The sequence below is a fragment of the Nomascus leucogenys genome, chromosome 2, assembly GCF_006542625.1.
Source record: "Nomascus leucogenys isolate Asia chromosome 2, Asia_NLE_v1, whole genome shotgun sequence".
Classification (NCBI taxonomy): domain Eukaryota; kingdom Metazoa; phylum Chordata; class Mammalia; order Primates; family Hylobatidae; genus Nomascus; species Nomascus leucogenys.
In genome coordinates this window covers 46,036,906-46,057,986 of record NC_044382.1, presented here as the reverse complement: position 1 = coordinate 46,057,986, position 21,081 = coordinate 46,036,906, and the positions used below count along the sequence as shown (strand labels likewise).

At 47.0% G+C, this 21,081-nt stretch overlaps 1 protein-coding gene across 4 annotated transcripts in view; it reads right to left on the bottom strand.

Annotated features, from left to right (window-relative positions):
* The window catches only part of PDPR (pyruvate dehydrogenase phosphatase regulatory subunit), a 43,401-nt gene that overhangs the window by 2,618 nt on the left and 19,702 nt on the right, over nt 1-21,081 (bottom strand). For 3 of the 4 annotated variants that reach the window (XM_030829286.1, XM_030829295.1, XM_030829299.1), the window contains 9 exons: nt 17,610-17,802; nt 14,971-15,095; nt 13,978-14,133; nt 13,631-13,764; nt 12,659-12,807; nt 11,775-11,887; nt 10,079-10,173; nt 7,752-7,841; nt 2,370-2,552 (listed from right to left, as the gene is read on the bottom strand). In XM_030829286.1, the coding sequence (XP_030685146.1) occupies nt 2,370-2,552; nt 7,752-7,841; nt 10,079-10,173; nt 11,775-11,887; nt 12,659-12,807; nt 13,631-13,764; nt 13,978-14,133; nt 14,971-15,095; nt 17,610-17,802 (1,238 nt within the window). The remainder of the gene's footprint in view (nt 1-2,369; nt 2,553-7,751; nt 7,842-10,078; nt 10,174-11,774; nt 11,888-12,658; nt 12,808-13,630; nt 13,765-13,977; nt 14,134-14,970; nt 15,096-17,609; nt 17,803-21,081) is intronic. The other variant, XM_030829302.1, reaches the window with a different exon arrangement.

The following is a 21,081-nucleotide window of genomic DNA, read 5'->3' as shown; positions in this document are numbered from 1 at the left end:
CTCGGGAGGCTGAGACAGGAAAATCGCTTGAACCTGGGAGGCAGAGGCTGCAGTGAGCCGAGATTGCACCACTGCAGTCCAGCCTTGGTGACACAGCAAAACTCTGTCTCAAAAAAAAAAAGAAGACTTTTTTATATAATCCCAACAAGACCATGCACATCTATATTCAATGCATATACATGTATATATGCATATGTGCAACAAATAAGACTAGAATAAACTAATAACGGTGATTATGGCCAGGCACAGTGGCTCACGCCTGTAATCTCAGCACTTTGGGAGGCTGAGGCGGGGGGATCTCCTGAGGTCAGGAGTTCAAGACCAGCCTGACCAACTTGGAGAAACCCCATCCCTTCCCAAAAAAAGAAAAAATACAAAAATGCCTTCTCATGCTCAAGTGATTCTCCCACTTCAGCCTCCCAGGTAGCTGGTACCACAGATGCGCCACGACATCCACCTAATTTTTTATATTTTGGTAAAGACAAAAAAGACAAAAAATACAAAATTAGCTGAGTGGCTTCCAGCTACTTGGGAGACTGAGGCAGAAGAATCGCTTGAAGCCAGGAGGCAGAGGTTGCGGTGAGCTGAGATCACACCACTGCACTCCAGCCTGGGCAACAAGAATGAAACTCCGTCTCAAGAAAGAAAAAAAAATAGTGATTACCTTTGAATAGACAAAATATGGGTGATTTTAATTTCCTTCTTTATATTTTCCAAAATGAGTTATTACCTTTTTTTTTTTTTTTTGGAGATGGAGCCTTGCTCTGTCACCCAGGTGGGAGTATAGTGGCATGATCTCAGCTCACTGCAACCTCTGCCTCCCAGGTTCAGGCAATTCTCCTGCCTCAGCCTCCCGAGTAGCTGGGATTACAGGTGCTTATCACCATGCCCAACTAATTTTTATATTTTTAGCAGATACGAGGTTTCACCGTGTTGGCCAGGCTGGTCTCCAACTCGTGACCTCAGGTGATCCACCCAAAACAAAAGAAACAAAAAAATCAGGCCGGGTGTGGTGTCTCACACCTGTAATCCCAGCACTTTGGGAGGCCGAGGAGGGTGGATCACCTGAGCTCAGGAGTTTGAGACCACCCTGGCCAATGTGGCAAAACTCTGTCTTTAACAAAATACAAAAAAATTAGCTGGGTGTGGTGGCTCGTCTGTGGTCCCAGCTACTTGGGAGGCTGAAGTGGGAGAATCACTTGAGCATGAGAGGGCACTGCAGTGAGCCAACATCGTGCCACTGCACTCTAACCTGGGTGACAGAATGAGACCCCACCTCAAAATCAAAAACAAAAGAAAAAAACCACAAAAATTAGGCAGCTGACAGTAAGATGACTAGTTTGTACAAATATTCGTGGCATGTTAATGCATCACCATAATTAACTCAGAATAGCTTCCCAGAAAACACTCAGTCTTTTAGACAGCAGAACACTAGAAATAAGTGGGTTTTTTTGTTTGTTTTTCAATTGTAATTCAGAGACAAGGTCTTGCTGTATTGCCCAGGCTGAGCTCAAGTGATCCTCCTGCCTTGGCCTCCCAAAGTGCTAGGATAACAGTTGTGAGCCACTGCACCTGACCAAGTGTTGTCTATTTATTATGTTTTCTTTTTTTTGGAGACAAGAGTCTTGCTCTGTCACACAGGCTGGAGTGCAGTGGTGTGATTTTGGCTCACTGCAACCTCTGCATGTTAGGTTCAAGTGATTCTCCTGCCTCAGCCTCCCGAGTAGCTGGAACTACAGGGGCTGGCCACCACGCCCAGCTACTTTTTGTAAAATTTTTTTTTTTTTGAGACGGAGTCTCGCTCTGTCACCCAGGCTGGAGTGCAGTGGCGTGATCTCGGCTCCCTGCAACCTCTGCCTCCCGGGTTCACGCCATTCTCCTGACTACAGGCGCCCGCCACCACACCCGGCTAATTTTTTGTATTTTTAGTAGAGACGGGGTTTCACTGTGTTAGCCAGGATGATCTCAATCTCCTGACCTTGTGATCCGCCCACCTCGGCCTCCCAAAGTGCTGGGATTACAGGCATGAGCCACCGTGCCCAGCCTACTTTTTATATTTTTAGTAGAGATGGGTTTCGCCATGTTGGCCAGACTGGTCTCGAACTCCTGACCTCAGGTGATCCACCTGTCTCAGCCTCCCAAAGTGCTGGGATTCAGGCGTGAGCCACCATTATTATGTTTTCATTTGAAGATATTTTATCCCATAAAGTTTTAATTCTCAGGACACTCTTGTCCTCATTTACCTGATGCTAACATCAAGGCCTCAATCTTTTTCCTCTTTTCCTGTCATATCAGTTCTTCTTCCTAGTCTAGTGCAGATTCACCACTCAGGATGCTGAGTGGAAGTGGAGTCTGGATAAACACAGTACCTTCTCTAATTTCACCCGAGACTCTCGTCCACATTCCAGGGGCGTGGTGAGGTTATTTATATCCTGACCCCAGAAGGCAAAAAACTTCTCAATTCGGAGACTGCGAAGAGCATAATACCCAGCATTCCGGATTCCGTATTTCTGGCCAACACTCATCACTTCATTGTATACATGCAGGGCATACTATAGGAAGAAACAGAAAGTTCGTAAGCAGCAGACCTTCAGAATTAAGCACAGAGCATGTCTGGAAGCGCTGATGGCTCACACTATTAATGTGGACAAGAGAGGAGGCGTATAAAACTCCCAGGATGTCTCATCCTTGACATGCTCAGGGCACGGCCCAGGAGTGACGAGCTGGGGTCACCCCAGCCTGGACTTAAGCTCCATGACAACAGGATCCATGTCTTTTCACCTCTCTAAAATGTCTTGTGTGGTGATTCTAGCTTACAGCAATTCTTAAACAATAATTTATAGAAGCTCTCTCACCATTTGGTAAATGGCCAATCTCATCATCATTTCTAAAACAGCCCACTGACCCTCCACGGTCTTCATCTGATTCTGGCTTTGTTCTTTTGCTCCAATTTCCCAACCACTGTTATTCCCTCACGTGCTGGCCCAAGCTGTGAGGCCCAGCTCTCAGACGTTACTCGAGACGTGTGCACACATCGGATGACAGCGGGGGAGCCAGGAAGGCAGGGCTCGCCTGCTCATGTCCCACAGCATTCGGGTTCTCAAGCTGCTCTTTTCTTGGTTTCAGAAACATGTACATTATCAGATCACTGAACAGAAGGTTTTCCAAACTGAAAGCAAATATTCGATCCCTGTCTGAACACACGCTGTTAAGTTTAAAGTCCAACAAAAATGAGACTACACTGTTTGCTTTAAAAACTGTAAAATGAAATCCAAAGCAAGACGTAGCAAAGAACCAGCTTCAGTGTTACTGCAGTTCTTTATCCTAGCACAGTATGTTTCTATAAACTGCACCACTGTAGCTGAACAGGCATCTACCAAACAGACCACTATGGTCAAGACAACTTTATTTATTTATTTATTTTTGAGACAGAGTTTTGCCCTTTTGCCCAGGCTAGAGTGAAGTGGTGTGATCTCAGCTCACTGTAACCTCCACCTCCCGGGTTCAAGCGATTTTCCTGCCTCAGCCTCCCGAGTAGCTGGTACTATAGGTGCCCGCCGCCACACCCAGCTAATTTTTGTATTTTTAGTAGAGACGAGGTTTTACCATGTTGATCAGGCTGCTCTCGAACTCCTGACCTCAGATGATTCGCCCGCCTTGGCCTCCCAAATTGCTGGAATTACAGGCATGAGCAACCGTGCTGGGAAAACAACTTGAAATGTGGAAAAAAGGAATCCAAGCTATTGCATGCAACACTCGCCTGTGCTATGTGTGTAAGGGAAACACCTGAATCAGCCAAGGTGGGTGCAGGAGACCCACAGAACGCGGCAGGACGAGGAGAATACACAGCTGGCATCTCCAGGGAACGTGGGACTCTCCCACCTCAAGCTCAATCCCTGGTCCTTTAGGTAAGAGGACGACCAAGGAAGAAAGATGTAACCAGGTGACTAGTATTGCGCCAGATCCAACTACGTGACTAATGTTGGGAAAATCAAAGAGAAGAGTGGGTCCCCACCATTTACTCATTATTCGCACAAAATACCAGAGATTTAGCGTGAACAAAACAAGAATCTGCCATCTGCCCCCATGTTTTGGAAGACCTCTTCTCAGAGAGACAAACATAAGCTTCCTGGACAAAAGCCAGCTTATAAAGAACCCAAGCATGGCACAAATAATCTCTTAGACTCATGAAAAATCTTAAGAATGGGAACAGCCCAGGGAAATCAGAAAGCTGAAACCAAGGCCTCCAAGCAAGGACGAAGCTGCTAGAGCCATAGAGCCTCCCCTTCCTGATGAGGTTTGACCACAAGCACCCAGGTGACAACACCTGAACCACTGGGTGGCACTTCAGAATGAACCTGTCTGCACAGGCCAACCATGGCAGCTGCATCTGTTTAAATTCTTCCCAAGTCTTGAACAATCTCTTCATCTTCATATTGTTATAATACTTCTGAGTGTGGAAAAGCAGATGAAATTTCATGCGCTGATATTATCTCTGCTTTAATCATTTAAAAAGGGTTGGGCACAGTGACTCAAATAGTTAAAAGAGGGCTGGACACAGTGGCTCAAGCCGGTAATCCCAACACTTTGGGAGGCTGAGATGAGAGGATCATTTGAGGCTGGAGTTAGAGTCCAGCCTGGGCAACATACTGAGACTCTCAGAGCTACAAAAAATAAAAAATAGGCTGGGCGCAGTGCCTCATGCCTGTAATCCCAGCACTTTGGGAGGCTGAAGGAGGCGGATCACGAGGTCAGGCCATTGAGACCATCCTGGCCAACACGGTGAAACCCTGTCTCTATGAAAAATACAAAAAATTAGCCGAGTGTGGTGGCGTGCACCTGTAGTCTCAGCTACTCAGGAAGCTGAGGCAGGAGAATCGCTTGAACCTAGGAGGCGGGGCTTGCAGTGAGCCCAGGTCACGCCGCTACACTCCAGCCTGGGCGACAGTGGCAGACTCCGTCTAAAAAAAATTAAAAATAGCTGGGCATCTGTGGTCCTACCTACTCAGGAAGCTGAAGTGGGAGAACTGCTTAAGCCCAGAAGTTCAAGGCTACAGTGAGCTATGATCATCCCACTGCACTAAAAAATAGTAATAGGCCAGGCGCGGTGGCTCACGCTTGTAATCCTAGCACTTTGGGAGGCCGAGGCGGGCGGATCACGAGGTCAGGAGATCAAGACCACGGTGAAACCCCGTCTCTACTAAAAATACAAAAAATTAGCCAGGCGTGGTGGCAGGCGCCTGTAGTCCCAGCTACTCGGAGAGGCTGAGGCAGGAGAATGGCGTGAACCCGGAAGGTGGAGCTTGCAGTGAGCCGAGATAGTGCCACTGCACTCCAGCCTGGGCGACAGAGCACGACTCCGTCTCAAAAAAAAAAAAAAAAAAAAAAGTAATAAGTAAGTTCGGGGTAGTGGCTCACACATGTAATCCCAATACTTTGGGAGGCTGAGGTGAGAGTATCACTAGAGTCCAGGAGTCTGAGAACAGCCTAGGCAACATAGCAAGACCCTGCCTCTACAAAAATAAAATTAAAAAATTAGCTGGGGATGTTGGCACATGCCTGTAGTCCCAGCTATTCAGGAGGCTGACACAGGGGGATCGCTTCAGCCTCAGAGGTCAAGCTGCAGTAAGCCAGTCTGGGTGACAGAGCAATGCCCTGTCTCACAAAAAAAAAAAAAAAAAAAAATTAAGAGAAAACCTATCACTACAAGTAGTATGACCAACATCAAGAAGAAAACAAGCATGCCTACAATCATTGATTGCTACCTGTCACAATAGGACAAAGGAAGGAAATTATAGGAAGAAAGACTGTGGGCCGGGTGCAGTGGCTCACGCCTGTAATCCCAGCACTTTGGGAGGCTGAGGTGGGTGGATCACCTAAGGTCAGGAGTTCGAGACCAAGCTGGCCAACATGGTGAAATCCCGTCTCTAATAAAAATACAAAAATTAGTCGGGTGTGGTGGCACGTGCCTGTAATCCCACCTACTCAGGAGGCTGAGGCAGGAGAATCGCTTGAACCCGGGAGGCGGAGGTTGTGGTGAGCCTAGATCATGCCATCGCACTCCAGCCTGGGGGACAAGAGTGAGACTTCATCTCAAAAAGAAAAAAAGAAAAAAGAAAAAAAAAAGCTGGCCGGGGGCAGTGGCTCACGCTTGTAATCCCAGCACTTTGGGAGGCCGAGGCGGGCAGATCACGAGGTAGGAGATCGAGACCATCCTGGCTAACAAGGTGAAACCCTGTCTCTACGAAAAATACAAAAAATTAGCCAGGCATGGTGGCAGGCGCCTGTAGTCCCAGCTACTAAGGAGGCTGAGGCAGGAGAATGGTGTGAATCCGGGAGGCGGAGCTTGCAGTGAGCCGAGATCACGCCACTGCACTCCATCCAGCCTGGGTGACACAGCGAGACTCTGTCTCAAAAAAAAAAAAAAAAAAAAAAAAAAAACAAGGTTCTGGAGAAGGAAGAAACTATTACTATTTGCATATAATTAGACTGAACTCAGCCTGTAGACCTTTTTATAACAGCAATTAGTATCGGAATGATGTACCACAATGGAATGCTATGCCACTGTTAAAAAATAAAGAAAAAAAGAACAAGGAAGCTCTTTTTCTTTAGGTACCAACAAAGAAAGAGCTCTAAGAGAAATTGTGAAGTGAGGCTGGGCACGGTGGCTCAGACCTGTAATCCCGGCACTTTGGGAGGCGGAGGTGTGTGGACCACTTGAGGTCAGGAGTTGGAGGCAAGCCTGGGCAACATGGTGAAGCCCTGTCTGTACTAAAAATACAAAAATTAGCCAGGCGTGGTGGTGTGCACCTGTAATCCCAGCTAAATGGGAGGCTGAAGCAGAAGAATCACTTGAACCTGGGAGGCGAAGGTTGCAGTGAACTGAGATTATGCCACTACACTCCAGCCTAGGTGGACAGAGTGAGACTTTGTCTCAATTAAAAAAAAAAAATTGTGAAGAAAAAAAAACAGGATGAAGAATAGCAGTATGCTTCCATTTCTGTTTTTAAAAAGGGGGCTTGGCTGGGTATGGTGGCTCACCCCTATAATCCCAGCACTTTGGGAGGACAAGGTGGGTGTATCACCTGAGGTCAGGAGTTTGAGACCAGCCTGAGCGACATGGCAAAACCTGTCTCTACAAAAAAATACAAAAATTAGCCAGTCATGGTGGCACATGCCTACAGTCCCAGCTACTCGGGAGATGGAGCTGGGAGGGTGGCTTGAGCCCAAGAGGTCGAGGCTGCAGTGAGCCACAGTCATGCCATTGCACTCCAGCCTGGGCAACAGAGTGAGACCCTGTCTCAAAAAAAAAAAAAAAAAAAAAAAATTATGAATTTGCTTGCAATATGCATACAAATCTGAAAGGACATATAAAAGTAATACTAATATTATTGGTGACAGTTGGTGAGAACTGATCAGACAGCGCCAAATACTTTTTTAATGTATCACCTATTCAAAAAAAGTTATATAACTTAGTTAAAAATGGTCAAATCTCTTCAACACAGCCTACCTCAGTTCCCAAGGCCCAATGAGATACAGCTCTCCAAACCTGCCAGTGCTGGTGAACGCACTGCTGGGAGTGCCGGCACCCCACAGTGGTTGTGGGTAGGGAAGGGAAGGGAAGGGAAGGGAAGGCAGGGGAGGGGAGGGGAGGGGAGGGGAGGGGAGGGGAGGGAAGGGGAGGGGAGGGGAGGGGAGGGGAGGGGAGGGGAGGGAAGGGAAGGGAAGGGAAGGGAAGGGTACCCTCTCACCTCTATGGGGATGTAGAGCATGAATCCTGGCTCTCCTGTGTGCGTCATGCTCATCACCCGGATCCCATTTGCATAGCCCACGCTCATCTCCTGCAGGGACAAAGGCAGCAGTCAGGCTGGGCACTCACATTGCTTGTCAAGGAAGGGATGCCTGGGGAAACCTTTCATTAGTGCTGCACCCTCTGTTTACTGTTGAGGGAGACAGACGTCAAGTCAAGAATTTCATCCTGAAAGTGGTGAACTTCCAGGTCCTGAGGCACCAAGAATGGAGCAATGCCTCTGTGACATCTCTGCTTGCTACTGTTACCACCTCAGGAGTTTTAGCCAAGCTGATGGTAGAGAGTGGAGGAAAGTCCTTGACAAGCACAAAATATTCCTATTTGCCAGGTCCTTGTGTTAGTCGGGGGTAGCAGGCACAATGAGGACAAGGCGAGTGTCTTCTCTGGGGGAATCGGCAGACAAACCCTGGCCACCTGCCATACAAAAGATGATGCCCGATGCCCACAGACATAATTCATCTGCTATCCTGGGGTCAAAGGTGGGCTTCTGATTCTCAGAACATGTTACATAGCAGCTCAGTTCCCTAACAGCAGCCACTGACACAATCACCGTTCCTATAAAGGAAAGTGGAAAGTCCTGGACAGCACCGAAGTGAACCGCTTCCATAGGAGGCTGACAGGATGCAGCACTCGCCAGGTGTTGAGCATATGGGTCACTCCTCCAAGCAGCAGGGCAAACACTGGGAGGCTAACACTGATCATCCACTGATGGCTAACAGTGGAGAGTTTTCTGTTGCTTTCACTTTGCCTCGGAGAAGAAGGAAAACTGTGAAACAATTTGTACGTGGATCCCAACTTTGGGTGAACTTCAAAGAGTCTCCATCAGTAACGGCCTGGAAGTTGCTTGTTACAGGTTGCCAAGATGTCTGTCTGTTTGGCCCTCTCTATTCAGCAGCTTCCTGTGGAGGATTCCGTTGTCATTGCTTTCATTCGGTTACAGTTTGTTTCACTCAGCTGTGGTTGCCACTTATAGGAAAGAAAATTATGTAAGAAGTTCAGAGATTTACCTACGCCACTTCTTCCCTGAAGATGCCACAGACACAGAAGTTACTCTGTGTACAGAAAAGAGGCCACACTGCATGGAGAGAAGGGACCTAACTTCGACAGGCATTTTTGTGTGTGTCATAATCCTGTAACTTCAAATTTTAATCCAGTGCTACAGAAACCAAAAAGCATACAGACTTTACATTTAGAGAAGCTAAATCCACTTCAAAGATATCCTAATGCTTATTAAATAAGGAAAGCTTGGAGTGTAAAAAATAAACAAATAAGGCCGGGCGCAGTGGCTCACACCTGTAATTCCAGCACTTTGGGAGGCTGAGGCGGGTGGTTCACCTGAGGTCAGGAGTTGGAGACCAGCCTGGCCAACATGGTGAAACCCTGTCTCTACTAAAAATACAAAAAGTTAGCTGGGCATGGTGACGGGTGCTTGTAATCCCAGCTACTCGGGAGGCTGAAACAGGAGAATCGCCTGAACCCGGGAAGTGGAGGCTGCAGTGAGCCGAGATTGCACCATTGCATGCCAGCCTGCGCAACAAGAGTGAAACTTTGTCTCAAAATAAATAAATAAATAAATACACTCAGTCACTTCTTTGCTAATGAAGGGCAGCACATTTTTTTTTTTTTTTTGAGACAAAGTCTTGCTCTATTGCCCAGCCTGGAGTGCAATGCCACAGTCTCAGCTCACTGCAACATCTGCCTCCCAGGTTCAAGTCATTCTCCTGCCTCAGCCTCCTGAGTAGCTGGCACCACAGGCATGCACCACCACACCTGGCTAATTTTTGTATTTTTATATTTATTTATAAATATAAAATGTAATCCTAAAGTGCTGGGATTACAGGCATGAGTCACTGCACCTGACCAGCACACTCTTTTATTTGAGACAGAGTCTCACTCTGTCACCCAGGTGGAGTGCAGTGGCGTGTTCTCGGCTCACTGCAACCTCTGCCTCCAGAATTCAAGCAATTCCCGTGCCTCAGCCTCCCAAGTAGCTGGGATTATAGGTGCGTGAGACCACACCCACCTAATTTTTGTATTTTTAACAGAGACAGGGTCTCACCATGTTGGCCAGGCTGGTCTCAAACTCCTGACTTTGGGTGATCCACCTGCCTTGGCCTCCCAAAGTGCTAGGAGTACAGGCATGTGCCACCTCACCCAGCCAAGACACTCTTTGTGGGTGTTAACACCATAGTAAGAATATGTAACTGCCACCGCTATGAAACACACATTCTCTGCCCATTTAAGAAACAGAACTTTATCAGCACTCACCTTGCAAAAGAGGCTTGGGAAGTGATCTGGAGTCATAGGGGCATAGGACAACTCGGACAGCACATCCACAGCTCGAGGGCCAATCAGATTGAGGGCTAAATGGAAAAGAACAAGAGATGTCCAGCTCTCCTTCTGAACAGCTGAGCCAATGGGAAAGGTCTACTGTAGACTTGCTCAGCTATAGCCAGGCCTGGGTGCTGAGACCAGGAATATGTCCCTTTGCTTAGACACTCCAAGGATGGATGCTAAGCACCCTGATTCTGGTGAATACACCTCTGCCAACAGGGCCTGCTGAACGCAGCAGGGCTGGCCATAAGCGTCCCACACAATTCCCATTCTCCTCCTTTTCCCAGCAAGGCTACGTGATGGAAGAAGCCCCAACCCTAAATCAGTACCCAGTGGAGATCTGCCCAACCAAAAAGTATACAGACTTTAAATTCAGAGAAGCTAAATCCACTTCAAAGATACCCTAATGCTTACTAGATAAGGAAAGCATTATTCCGGACACCAGCGTTTGTTACATCAGCTCGTGCTAATTACACGTCATCCATCCTAAGACAGGCTAGAACATGACTTTTGTTCAGTAACATTCTGTAGTATGCCAATCCAGGAGCAGGATGTAAATCATATTTGCTACTACAAGGTATTGAGAATGAGGGCCTGGGAGAGCAAACGCTGGTGGGGCCAAGGGGCAAGATCAGTTAGGTGGGAAGGTGGGAGGGGTTAAGCCGAGACTGCTGAGGGTGAGAAAATCAGGGAACCAAGTCAACCTTAAAAATTAGGTACTCACTGGGGCCGGGTGTGGTGGCTCACGCCTGTAATCCCAACACTTTGGGAGGCCAAGGCAGGTGGATCACGAGGTCAGGAGTTCAAGACCAGCCTGGCCAACATGGTGAAACCCCATCTCTACTAAAAATACAAAAATCAGCCCGGCGTGGTGGTGGGCGCCTGTAATCCCAGCTACTTGGGAGGCTGAGGCAGAATTGCTTGAACCCGGGAGGTGGAGGTGCAATGGCATGATCTTGGCTTACTGCAACCTCCTCCTCCCAGATTCAAGCGATTCTCCTGCTTCAGCCTCATGAGTAGCTGGGACTACAGGCATGCACCACCATGTCCAGCTAATTTTTGTATTTTTAGTAGAGATGGGGTTTCACCATGTTGGCCAGGCTGGTCTCGAACTCCTGACCTCGTGATCTGCCCGCCTCAGCCTCCCAAAGTGCTGGGATTACAGGTGTAAGCCACTGTTGTCCAGCCCTCAATTTTCTTTTCTTGTTTTTTGAGACGGAGTCTCACTCGCCTAGGCTGGAGTGCAGTGGTGCAATCTGGGCTCCCTGCAACCTCTGCCTCCCAGGTTCAAGTGATTCTCCTGCCTCAGCCTCCCAAGTAGCTGGGATTACAGGCGTGTGCCACCAAACCCAGCTAATTTTTGTATTTCTAGTAGAGACGGGGTTTCACCATATAGTCCAGGTTGGTCTCGAACTCCTGACCTAGTGATCCTCCCACCTCGGCCTCCAAAAGCGCTGGGATTACAGGCGTCAGTCATCACACCCGCTAGAGATCAATTTTCTATGACCAGAGAGCCTCTTTTATGCTAACTCTAATGTTCATTTTTAAGAGTCAAATGTAAAGAAGGCAAACGTGGACACATCTGCATCTGCTGGCCTTTTCCACATGGCAGAGCCCGAGGCCCCCGTACCTGTGTACTTCCAGGTGACGTCCTCCAGGAGCAGGTTGCTGTCTTTCGGCATGTGTTTCTTAAGCCAGGCCCAACAGTGGACCTGCTGGTCGGTTGGAGAGATCATGAAGAAACTGAAAAGTGAGACACCAAAATAATCAAAACCAGGTAGAAGCAAAAGGATCAGGAAGCAATCAAATCTTATTTGGTTTCAAAGCAATGAGGCAAACACTAGGAAATGATTTCTTAGCTTTCACAGAAGGCCAGTAGCACCATTCTAGGATACACCACCTAACAACAAAACAAAATTCTGGCTTCCTGTTAGTGCCAAGAAATTATACAGATTTACTAACGTAAGACATTGGCTGGGCACAGTGGCTCATGAGCTCATGAGTGCTGTAATCCCAGCACTTTGGAGGCCAAGGTGGGCAGATTGCTTGAGCTCAGGTGTTCAAAATCAGCCTGGGCAATGTGGCAAAACCCTATCTCTACAAAATATACAAAAATTGGCTGGGTGTGGTGGCATGTACCTGTGGTCCCAGCTACTTGGAAAGTTGAGGTGGGAGGATCACTTGAGCCCAGGAGGTCAAGGCTGCAGGGATCCATGATCGCATCACTGCACTGCAGCCTGGGTGACAAAGTGAGACCCTGTCTCAAAAAAAAAAAAAAAAAAAGACAAGGCATCTTCTCCCAGCAGGGTACATAATCTGGTGGGCTTTTTTTTCTTTTCCTCCTGGTGATTTCTTTTTGTTTAGGACTGCTAATAAACTGGCTTTGATTTCATGTAATGATTCTTAGTCCCTGGGATTTATGGTTCCTGGAGAAGCGCCTGAGAGCCTCTGCTACAGTACCCCTGAGGAATCAACACGTTGGAGGGAGCACAGCGGGATGGCAGCTCATCTCACCTGCGCTTGTTCAGTCGTGCTATGCTGCAGTCATTTTCATACCCTCCACCCTCGTTGAGCATGCCGGTATGCACAATGTGGCCCACGGGCACATCCAGGTCATTGGAGAAGAGGTACTGTAGAACTTCTAAAGCCTGATCCCCAGTGGACTGCAGAGTTAGGGAATGAAACAGAGAGAGCCAGCATGAGAGCACCTGGCTGGGCCACATGGCCTCACCAGCGATGAACCTCACTGAGAAAATTCAATCAGCCAATTCCCATGTGACAACATTTGCAGACCTACTCCACTGCAAGAAGCTCCAGGGAACGCTAGCTATTGATTCTTATGATAAACAGGCCTCTCTAGCAAACTAAAAACCGGAAACAAGGAGCTAAAATTTCAGAAAAATGTTAGAATACAGATGAAACACTAAAATATACCAGAATTCTTAAGAAATCAGTGTTTTGTTTTGTTTTGTTTTTTTTTGAGATGGAGTCTCACTCTGTTGCCCAGGCTGAGTGCAGTGGCGCAACCTCAGTTCACTGCAACCTCCACCTCGTGAGTTCATGCGATTCTCCTGCCTCAGTCTCCTGAGTAGCTGGGATTACAAGTGCCCGCCACCACGCCTGGTTAATTTTTTGTATTTTTGGTAGAGACGGTTTCTCCACATTGGCCAGGCTGGTCTTGAACTCCTCATCTCAGGTGATCCACTGGTCTCGGCCTCCCAAACTGCTGGGATTACAGGCGTGAGCCACCATTCCTGGCCTTAATTTTTATATTTTTAGTAGAAACAGGGTTTCACCATCTTGGCCAGGCTGGTCTGGAACTCCTGACCTCAGGTGATCCACGCCCCCTTGGCCTCCCAAAGTGCTGGGTATACAGGCATCACCCATTGTACCCAGTCAGGAATCAGTTTTGAAGATGAAAAACAAAAGGCATTCAATAAATATGCAAAGTTTCCTAATCCATTATTTTGGTTCCCAAATACTTACTGTTATCTCAAACTTTGTGAAAGAGGACATGTCAATGACACACACAGCTTCCTTACAGCACTTGACTTCAGACTCCACGATGTCAAACCAATCTGGCTTATAGAAAGTCTTGCTCTGCTCCAATGCCAGGAGGTCTACGGAATGGAAAAATCACAAGGTGGAGAGAAAATGAGGGGACTTACAATGGGGAGTCTCCCTGTAGAGTTTATGTAGAGTTTAGCGTAGTCCAGTTGGTTCTTATTCTCCTGTGAACACATTCTAGCCTATGCATTTGAAAATATATTTTATTAATTCCCAGGACCAAAAAAAAAAAAAAAAGGAGCAAAAATGAGAATGTGACTTCTTACCCTTGCCAGGGGGAACAAAGTACTTTGGCCTCTCAAATCCATGTTTCTCCATCCACCTGGCTCCCTGTGCATCCAGCCGGTCGTAGAGAGGAGAGGTGCGTAACTGCCTACCAGTCTGGAAGTCCCAGCGGGGAACCTTCAGATCATACATCAAAGCTAGAACAGAGAAGAGTAGTCTATCAAATCCCAAGACACAGATTCTAGACCTGAGTAGCCAATAGCCACTAGACTCTGGAGTTGTTTCTATTCAAAAGACCTTCCCAGGCTAACATAGTCTTTTTTTTTTTTTTTTTTTTTTTTGAGACAGAGTTTTGCTCTTGTTGCCCAGGCTGGAGTGCAGTGGCACAATCTCGGCTCACTGCAACCTCCGCCTCCTGGGTTTAAGCGATTCTCCCGCCTCAGCCTCCCGAGTAGCTGGGATTACAGGCACGCGCCACCGTGCCACACTAATTTTTGTATTTTTAGTAGAGATAGGGTTTCTCCATGTTGGTCAGGCTGGTCTCAAACTCCTGACCTCAGGTGATCCGCCCGCCCCAGCCTCCCGAAGTGCTGGGATTAAAGGGATGAGCCACTGCGTCCGGCCCAATTTCCAGGCTAATGTAGTCTAATTTTCAAAATTACCCAGTGTATCCGGCATGCTCCAGAAGGAAAGTCAATCCTGCCAAGCTGCTATCGTCCCTCTCTGGAGGTATAGAGCTACGTGTCACGGCATGACTTGGCCTATATTCACATTCAGCATTCCACATTAGTAGGTAGAAATGATGGGAGAAAGGTCAGGGTCCTAAACCTTACTAAGTTTCATAGCAGAGATGAAGGTTACTAAGTGGGACACAGGTGGTAACAAAGTGTGAAAAAATGGCATTCGATTCTTCGTTGTGCCTGTTAGGATCTCAGACCTATTACAGACATTTCCTCCCTGATAATTAACTCACTTCTGAAGTGAAAGAGTACATGTTGTAGCTTGATTCGTAATTGCGATACAGCTTCACTTACGCATGACTTCCATGACCCGGTGGCGGAGAAAGGTGCGGCTGCTCTGGAGGGCTCCAAAACGTTTCAGGTCCAATTCCCAAACGTTTTCTGAGGGATAACCATGTACCATCCATTCAGCAAGGTACCTGTATAGACAGAGGGCACTTGTTGGGGCTCAGGTGTGAGATTTGAGAAGATAAAAGTAATATTCTACAAATCGAGAACTAAGAGAATCAAAAGATCCTAAATTGCCATAGACCAGCTGAATAGTTTTGGGCACTTTCCTTAACTTTTCTGAAGAAACGAACATGGGTCTGTGTACTGCTCTCAGAAGACTACTATGAGGATTTTACCCCAGATGGTAAGATTCCCTAGGAAGTATTTAACATACAAGCCGGCCAGACACATTGGCTGATGCCTGTAATCCCAGAACTTTGGGAGGCTGAGGCAGGGGATTGCTTGAAGTCAGGAGTTTCAGACCAGCCTGGGCAACATAGAAAGACCCCGTCTCTACAAAAAAAAAAAAAAGTTTCAAAGTGAGCCGGGTGGCTCACACCTGTAATCCCAGCACTTTGGGAGGTCAAGGAGGATGGATCACCTGAGGTCAGGAGTTTGAGACAAGCCTGACCAATGTGGAGAAATCCTGTCTCCATTAAAAATACAAAATTAGCTCGCATGGTGGCACACGCCTGTAATCCCAGCTACTAGGGAGGCTGAGGAAGGAGAATTGCTTGAACCTGGGAGGCAGAGGTTACAGTGAGCCAAGATCATGCCATTGCACTCCAGCCTGGGCAACAAGAGCGAAACTCCATCTCAAAAAAAAAAAAAAAAAAAAAAAACAAAATTAGTTGGCGTGATGGCACATGCCTGTAATCCCAGCTACTCGGGAGGCTGAGGCAGGAGAATCGCTTGAACCCAGGAGGCGGAGGTTGCGGTGAGCCGAGATTGTGTCATTGCACTCCAGCCTGGGCAACAAGAGCGAAACTCCGTCTCAAAAAAAAACAACAACAACAAAAAAAGCTGGGTATGGTGGCACATGCTTGTAGTTCTAGCTCTTCTGGAGTCTGATGTGGGATGATCCCTTGAGCCCAGGAATTTGACGCTGCAGTGAGCTATGATGGTGCCACTGCACTCCAGCCTGGGTGAGAGTAAGATCTTGTTTCAAAAAAAGTTATAAGCCTCATCTATGAAGAAATAAGACTAAAACACATACAAATATACTCTAAATATCCAATGGTTTTTTTTCTGTCACCTCAAGGAAATTATACAGTTATGTGACCACATCTCCTTTGCTCCAAATGTTTTTGTAACTCCTCTTCTGTAATTGTTTTCAGAGCCATTCTACAAATAACTCGAGAAAACTGGTCTCATAAATTTAAAATAAACTTTTCATCATGGCTACCATCTTACCCATTTGTAAGTGTTCAGTTCAGTGGCAGTGGGTACATTCATGCTGCAGTGTAACCCTCACCACCATCCATCCTAGAACTCTTTTCCTCTTGCATTTCTGGAACTCCGTGCTCATTCAAGAATAGCTCCCCTCCCGCTGCCTCTGGCAACCACCATTGTACTTTCTGTCTCTATGATCTGACAATTCTAGGAACTTCATATAAGTGGAACCATACAGTATTTGTCCTTTTGTGACTGGCTTATTTAATGTTCATTAGTGTCTTATTTTATTATTTTTTTTGAGATGGAGTCTCGCTCTGTCGCCCAGGCTGGAGTGCAGTGGCGCGATCTTGGCTCACTGCAACCTCTGCCTCCCGGGTTCACGCCATTCTCCTGTCTCAGCCTCCCGAGTAGCTGGGACCACAGGCACCCGTCACAACGCCCGGCTAATTTTGTTTTTGTATTTTAAGTAGAAACGGGGTTTCACTGTGTTAGCCAGGATGGTCTCGATCTTGTGACCTTGTGATCTGCCCACCTCGGCCTCCCAAAGTGCTGGGATTACAGGCATGAGCCACCATGCCTGGCCTAGTGTCTAATTTTTAAATAAAAACTTGTGGCTGGGCACCGTGGCTCATGCCTGTAATCCCAGCACTTGGGGAGGCCAAGGCAGGTGGATCACTTGAGGTCAGGAGTTCAAGACCAGCCTGGCTAACATGGTGAAACCCTGTCTCTACTAAAAATAAAAAAATTAGCCAGGTGTGCTGGCACACGCCTGTAATCCCAGCTACTTGGGAGGCTGAGGTAGGACAATAGCCTAAACCCAGGAGGTGGGGGTTGCAGTGAGCCAAGATCATGTTACTGCATTCCAGCCTAGGCGACAGAGCAAGACTCTCTAAAAAAACAAACAAACCATGTATTACCTAGTTCAAATACGTACCTCAATCAACATACTTGGCTGCCAAACTCAAATACACACTCAAATGACCAATATTTGTTACAACTGAAAAGATATAAAAGAATATCCCACAGGATCTGTGGCTAACTCCAAAAGACAAGTTGCAAAAACATTTTGCCCGATGACATTTCTGGAACATGTGGAGCCTCCCATACTTAGAAACGGACAACTCCAAAATTACATGTATCTTCTTATTAGTCTTAACATACTAGATTAAATATACCACATACCATGTTAACAACAAGTAATTCTAGAAGGGAAAAGACCCAGCAAGCTGACTTATGTTCACAGCTGACTTTGAGTGAGAGAGACTTACTTTCCGGCTCCTCCACCAAATGAAAGGCCAGCAGAGTTCATTCCTGCCAGGACAAAGTAGCCCTGCACTGCAGGAGACTCGCCCATGATGCACCTCATGTCTGGTGTGAAGGTCTCTGGGCAATTCACCAACTTCATGATCTCCAGAGTCTCTAATTCTGGCATCCTCCTCAGAAGGGAACTCAACAGAGGCTCTGAGCAAAAACAACAAAACCAAATAGAGTTCTCACCGTTAAGGAATTAAGCCACTTTCAACCCCTCTACTTTTTTACACCCTCTCCTTTCAGAAAACCTCTTGAAATTTTTTTTTTTTTTGAGGCGAAGTCTCACTGTCACCCTGGCTGGAGTGCGGTGGCACAATCTCGGCTCACTGCAACCTCTGCCTCCCAGGTTCAAGCGATTCTCTTGCCTCAGCCTGCCAAGTAGCTCGGATTACAGGCGTGCACCACCATGCCCAGCTAATTTTTTGTATTTTTAGTAGAGATGGGGTTTTACCATGATGGCCACACTAGTTTTGAACTCTTGACCTCAAGTGATCTGCCCGCCTAGGCCTCCCAAAGTGCTAGGATTATAGGTGTGAGCCACTGCGCCCGGCTGGAAGAGGTTTTTTTTAAAGACGAGCCAACTGGGCCATTTATCACAAAGCAGGAACCTTGGTAGAATTACAGGATACAGCTGCAAAATACTTGGTATAAAGACTGAGGAAAAAAGATACTGGTTAGAAAGGAAAGCAGCAGAGAATAGCAAGTAAAACGTAGCTACAGATAATCTCAAAGGGATCAGTGTGAGTGGAAAACCTCTTAAACGGCGGCCACAGAGATTTTAATAAAAGGTGATGTTCTGAGCTGGGCACGGTGGCTCGCGTCTGTAACCCCAGCACTTTGGGAGGCCAAGGTGGATGGATCACTTGAGGTCAGGAGTTCAAGAGCAGTCTGGCCAAAATGGTGAAGCCTCGTCGCTACTAAAAATACAAAAATTAGCCAGTCGTGATGGTGGAAGCCTGTAGTCCCAGCTACTCGGGAGGCTGAGGCAGGAAAATCGCCTGAATCTGAGGCAGTGGTTGAAGTGAGCAGAGATTGTGACACTGCACTCCAGCCTGGGCAATAGAGTGAAACTCCATCTCAGAAAAAAAAAAAAAAAAAAAAAAAAAAATAAGGCAATGTTCTGCATTGGAATAGCTGCAAAAGACAGACTTTCACCCTGCTTTAAAGGAAATCTACCATCAAGGCATAATCCAACAGACAGGAGAAAAAGATGAAACCAGACCAGAGCTGGATAATGGGTACATGGAGGCTCATCACACTACTCTCACCAGGTTTATTTAGTGGACACACAGTCTCCAGTCTCGCCATGTTGCCCAGGCGGGTCTTGACTTCCTGGGCTCCAGTGATCCTCCCATCTCGGCCCCCCAAAGTGACGGAATTACAGGTGCAAGCCACTGTGCCCAGCTTCTACCCACTTTTAAAAGTTTGAAATTTCCCATAAGAATTAAAAAAGCCCATCAAAGGTCAGAGGGAAATTCTTCATTAGAGACTCTTTAATCTTTTTAAATTTGGAACTAGGTAACTATATTATTATTATTATTATTATTATTATTATTATTATTATTATTATTTGAGATGGAGTCTCGCTCTGTCACCCAGGCTGGAGTGCAGTGGCGCGATCTTGGCTCACTGCAAGCTCCGCCTCCCGGGTTCACGCCATTCTCCTGCCTCAGCCTCCCGAGTAGCTGGACTACAGGTGCCCACCACCACGCCCAGATAATTTTTTCTATTTTTTTAGTGGAGACGGGGTTTCACCATGTTAGCCATGATGGTCTCCATCTCCTGACCTCGTGATCCGCCCGCCTCGGCCTCCCAAAGTGCTGGGATTACAGGCATGAGCCACCACGGCGGGCCCATTTTTTTTTTTTTTTTTTTGAGATGGCGTCTCGCTCTGTCACCCAGGCTGGAGTGCAGTGGTGCGATCTCAGCTCACTGCAGCCTCTGCCTCCCGGTTTCCAGCGATTCTCCTGCCTCAGCCTCCCAGGTAGCTGGGATTACAGATGCACGCCACCACATCCAGCTAATTTTTATATTTTTAGTAGAGACAGGTTTTCACCATGTTAACCAGGCTGGTCTCGAACTCCTGACCTCAGACGATCCACCTGCCTCGGCCTCCCAAAGTGCTGGGATTACAGGCCTTAAAGGCCAGGTGTGGTGGCTCATGCCTGTAATCCCAGCACTTTGGGAGGCCGAGGCGGGCACATCACTTGAGGTCAGAAGTTCAAGACCAGCCTGGCTAAATTGTGACACCCTATCTCTACTAAAAACACAAAAATTGGCTCTGCGTTGTGGTAGGCGCCTGTAATTCCAGCTACCCAGGAAGCTGAGGCAGGAGAATTGCTTGAACCCAGCAGGCGGAGGATGCAGTGAGCTAAGATCACACCACTGCACTCCAGCCTGGCCAACAGGGCGAGACTCCATCTCAAAATGAATAAATGAAGACATAAATAAATAAGTAAAATTATTTTAAAATTTAATAAAAGACTACACTAACAAAACAATTCTGAAAAACAAAACAAAATAATTCTGTTTTCTAAAGAACTCTTCAATTTTATATGAAGTCCTACCGAAAGAAGTCTCCTCCTAAAACCTAAAATCTCAACAATGATTTTAGGTGAATAAAGAATAAGCAGGGGTCGGCCGTGGTGGCTCACGCCTATAATCCCAGCACTTTAGGAGGCCCAGGCGGGCAGATCTCCTGAGGTCGGGAGTTTGAGACAAGCCTGACCAACATGGAGAAACCCTGTCTCTACTAAAAATACAAAATTAGCCGGGCATGGTGGCGCATTCCTGTAATCCCAGCTACTCAGGAGGCTGAGGCAGGAGAATCGCTTGAACCCGGGAGGCGGACGTTGCGGTGAGCCGAGATCGCACCACTGAACTCCAGCCTGGGCAACAAGAGTGAAACTCCATCTCAAAAAAAAAAAAAAAAAAAAAAGAAGCAGAGCTGGGCACAGTGGCTCACGCCTGTAATCCCAGCACTTTGGGAGACCAAGGCAGGCAGATCACTTGAGGCCAGGATTTCAAGACCAGCCTGGCCAACATGGTAAAACCCCGACTCTACTAAAAATACATAAATTAGCTGGAAATGTTGGTGCACGCCTGTAATCCCAGCTACTCAGGAGGCTGAGGCATGAGAATCACTTGAACCTAGGAGGTGAAGGTTGGAGTGAGCCAAGATTGTGCCACTGCACTCCAGTCTGGGTGACAGAGCAAGACTCTTATCTCAAAAAAAAAAAAAAAAAAAAAAAAAAAAAAAAAAAAAAGGCCAGGAGCATTGGCTCATGCCTGTAATCCCAGCACTTTGGGAGGCCGAGGCAGGCAGATCACCTGAGGTCAGGAGTTCAAGACCAGCCTGATCAACATGGTGAAACCCTGTCTCTACCAAAAATACAAAAATTAGTCGGGAGTGGTGGCAGGCGCTTGTAA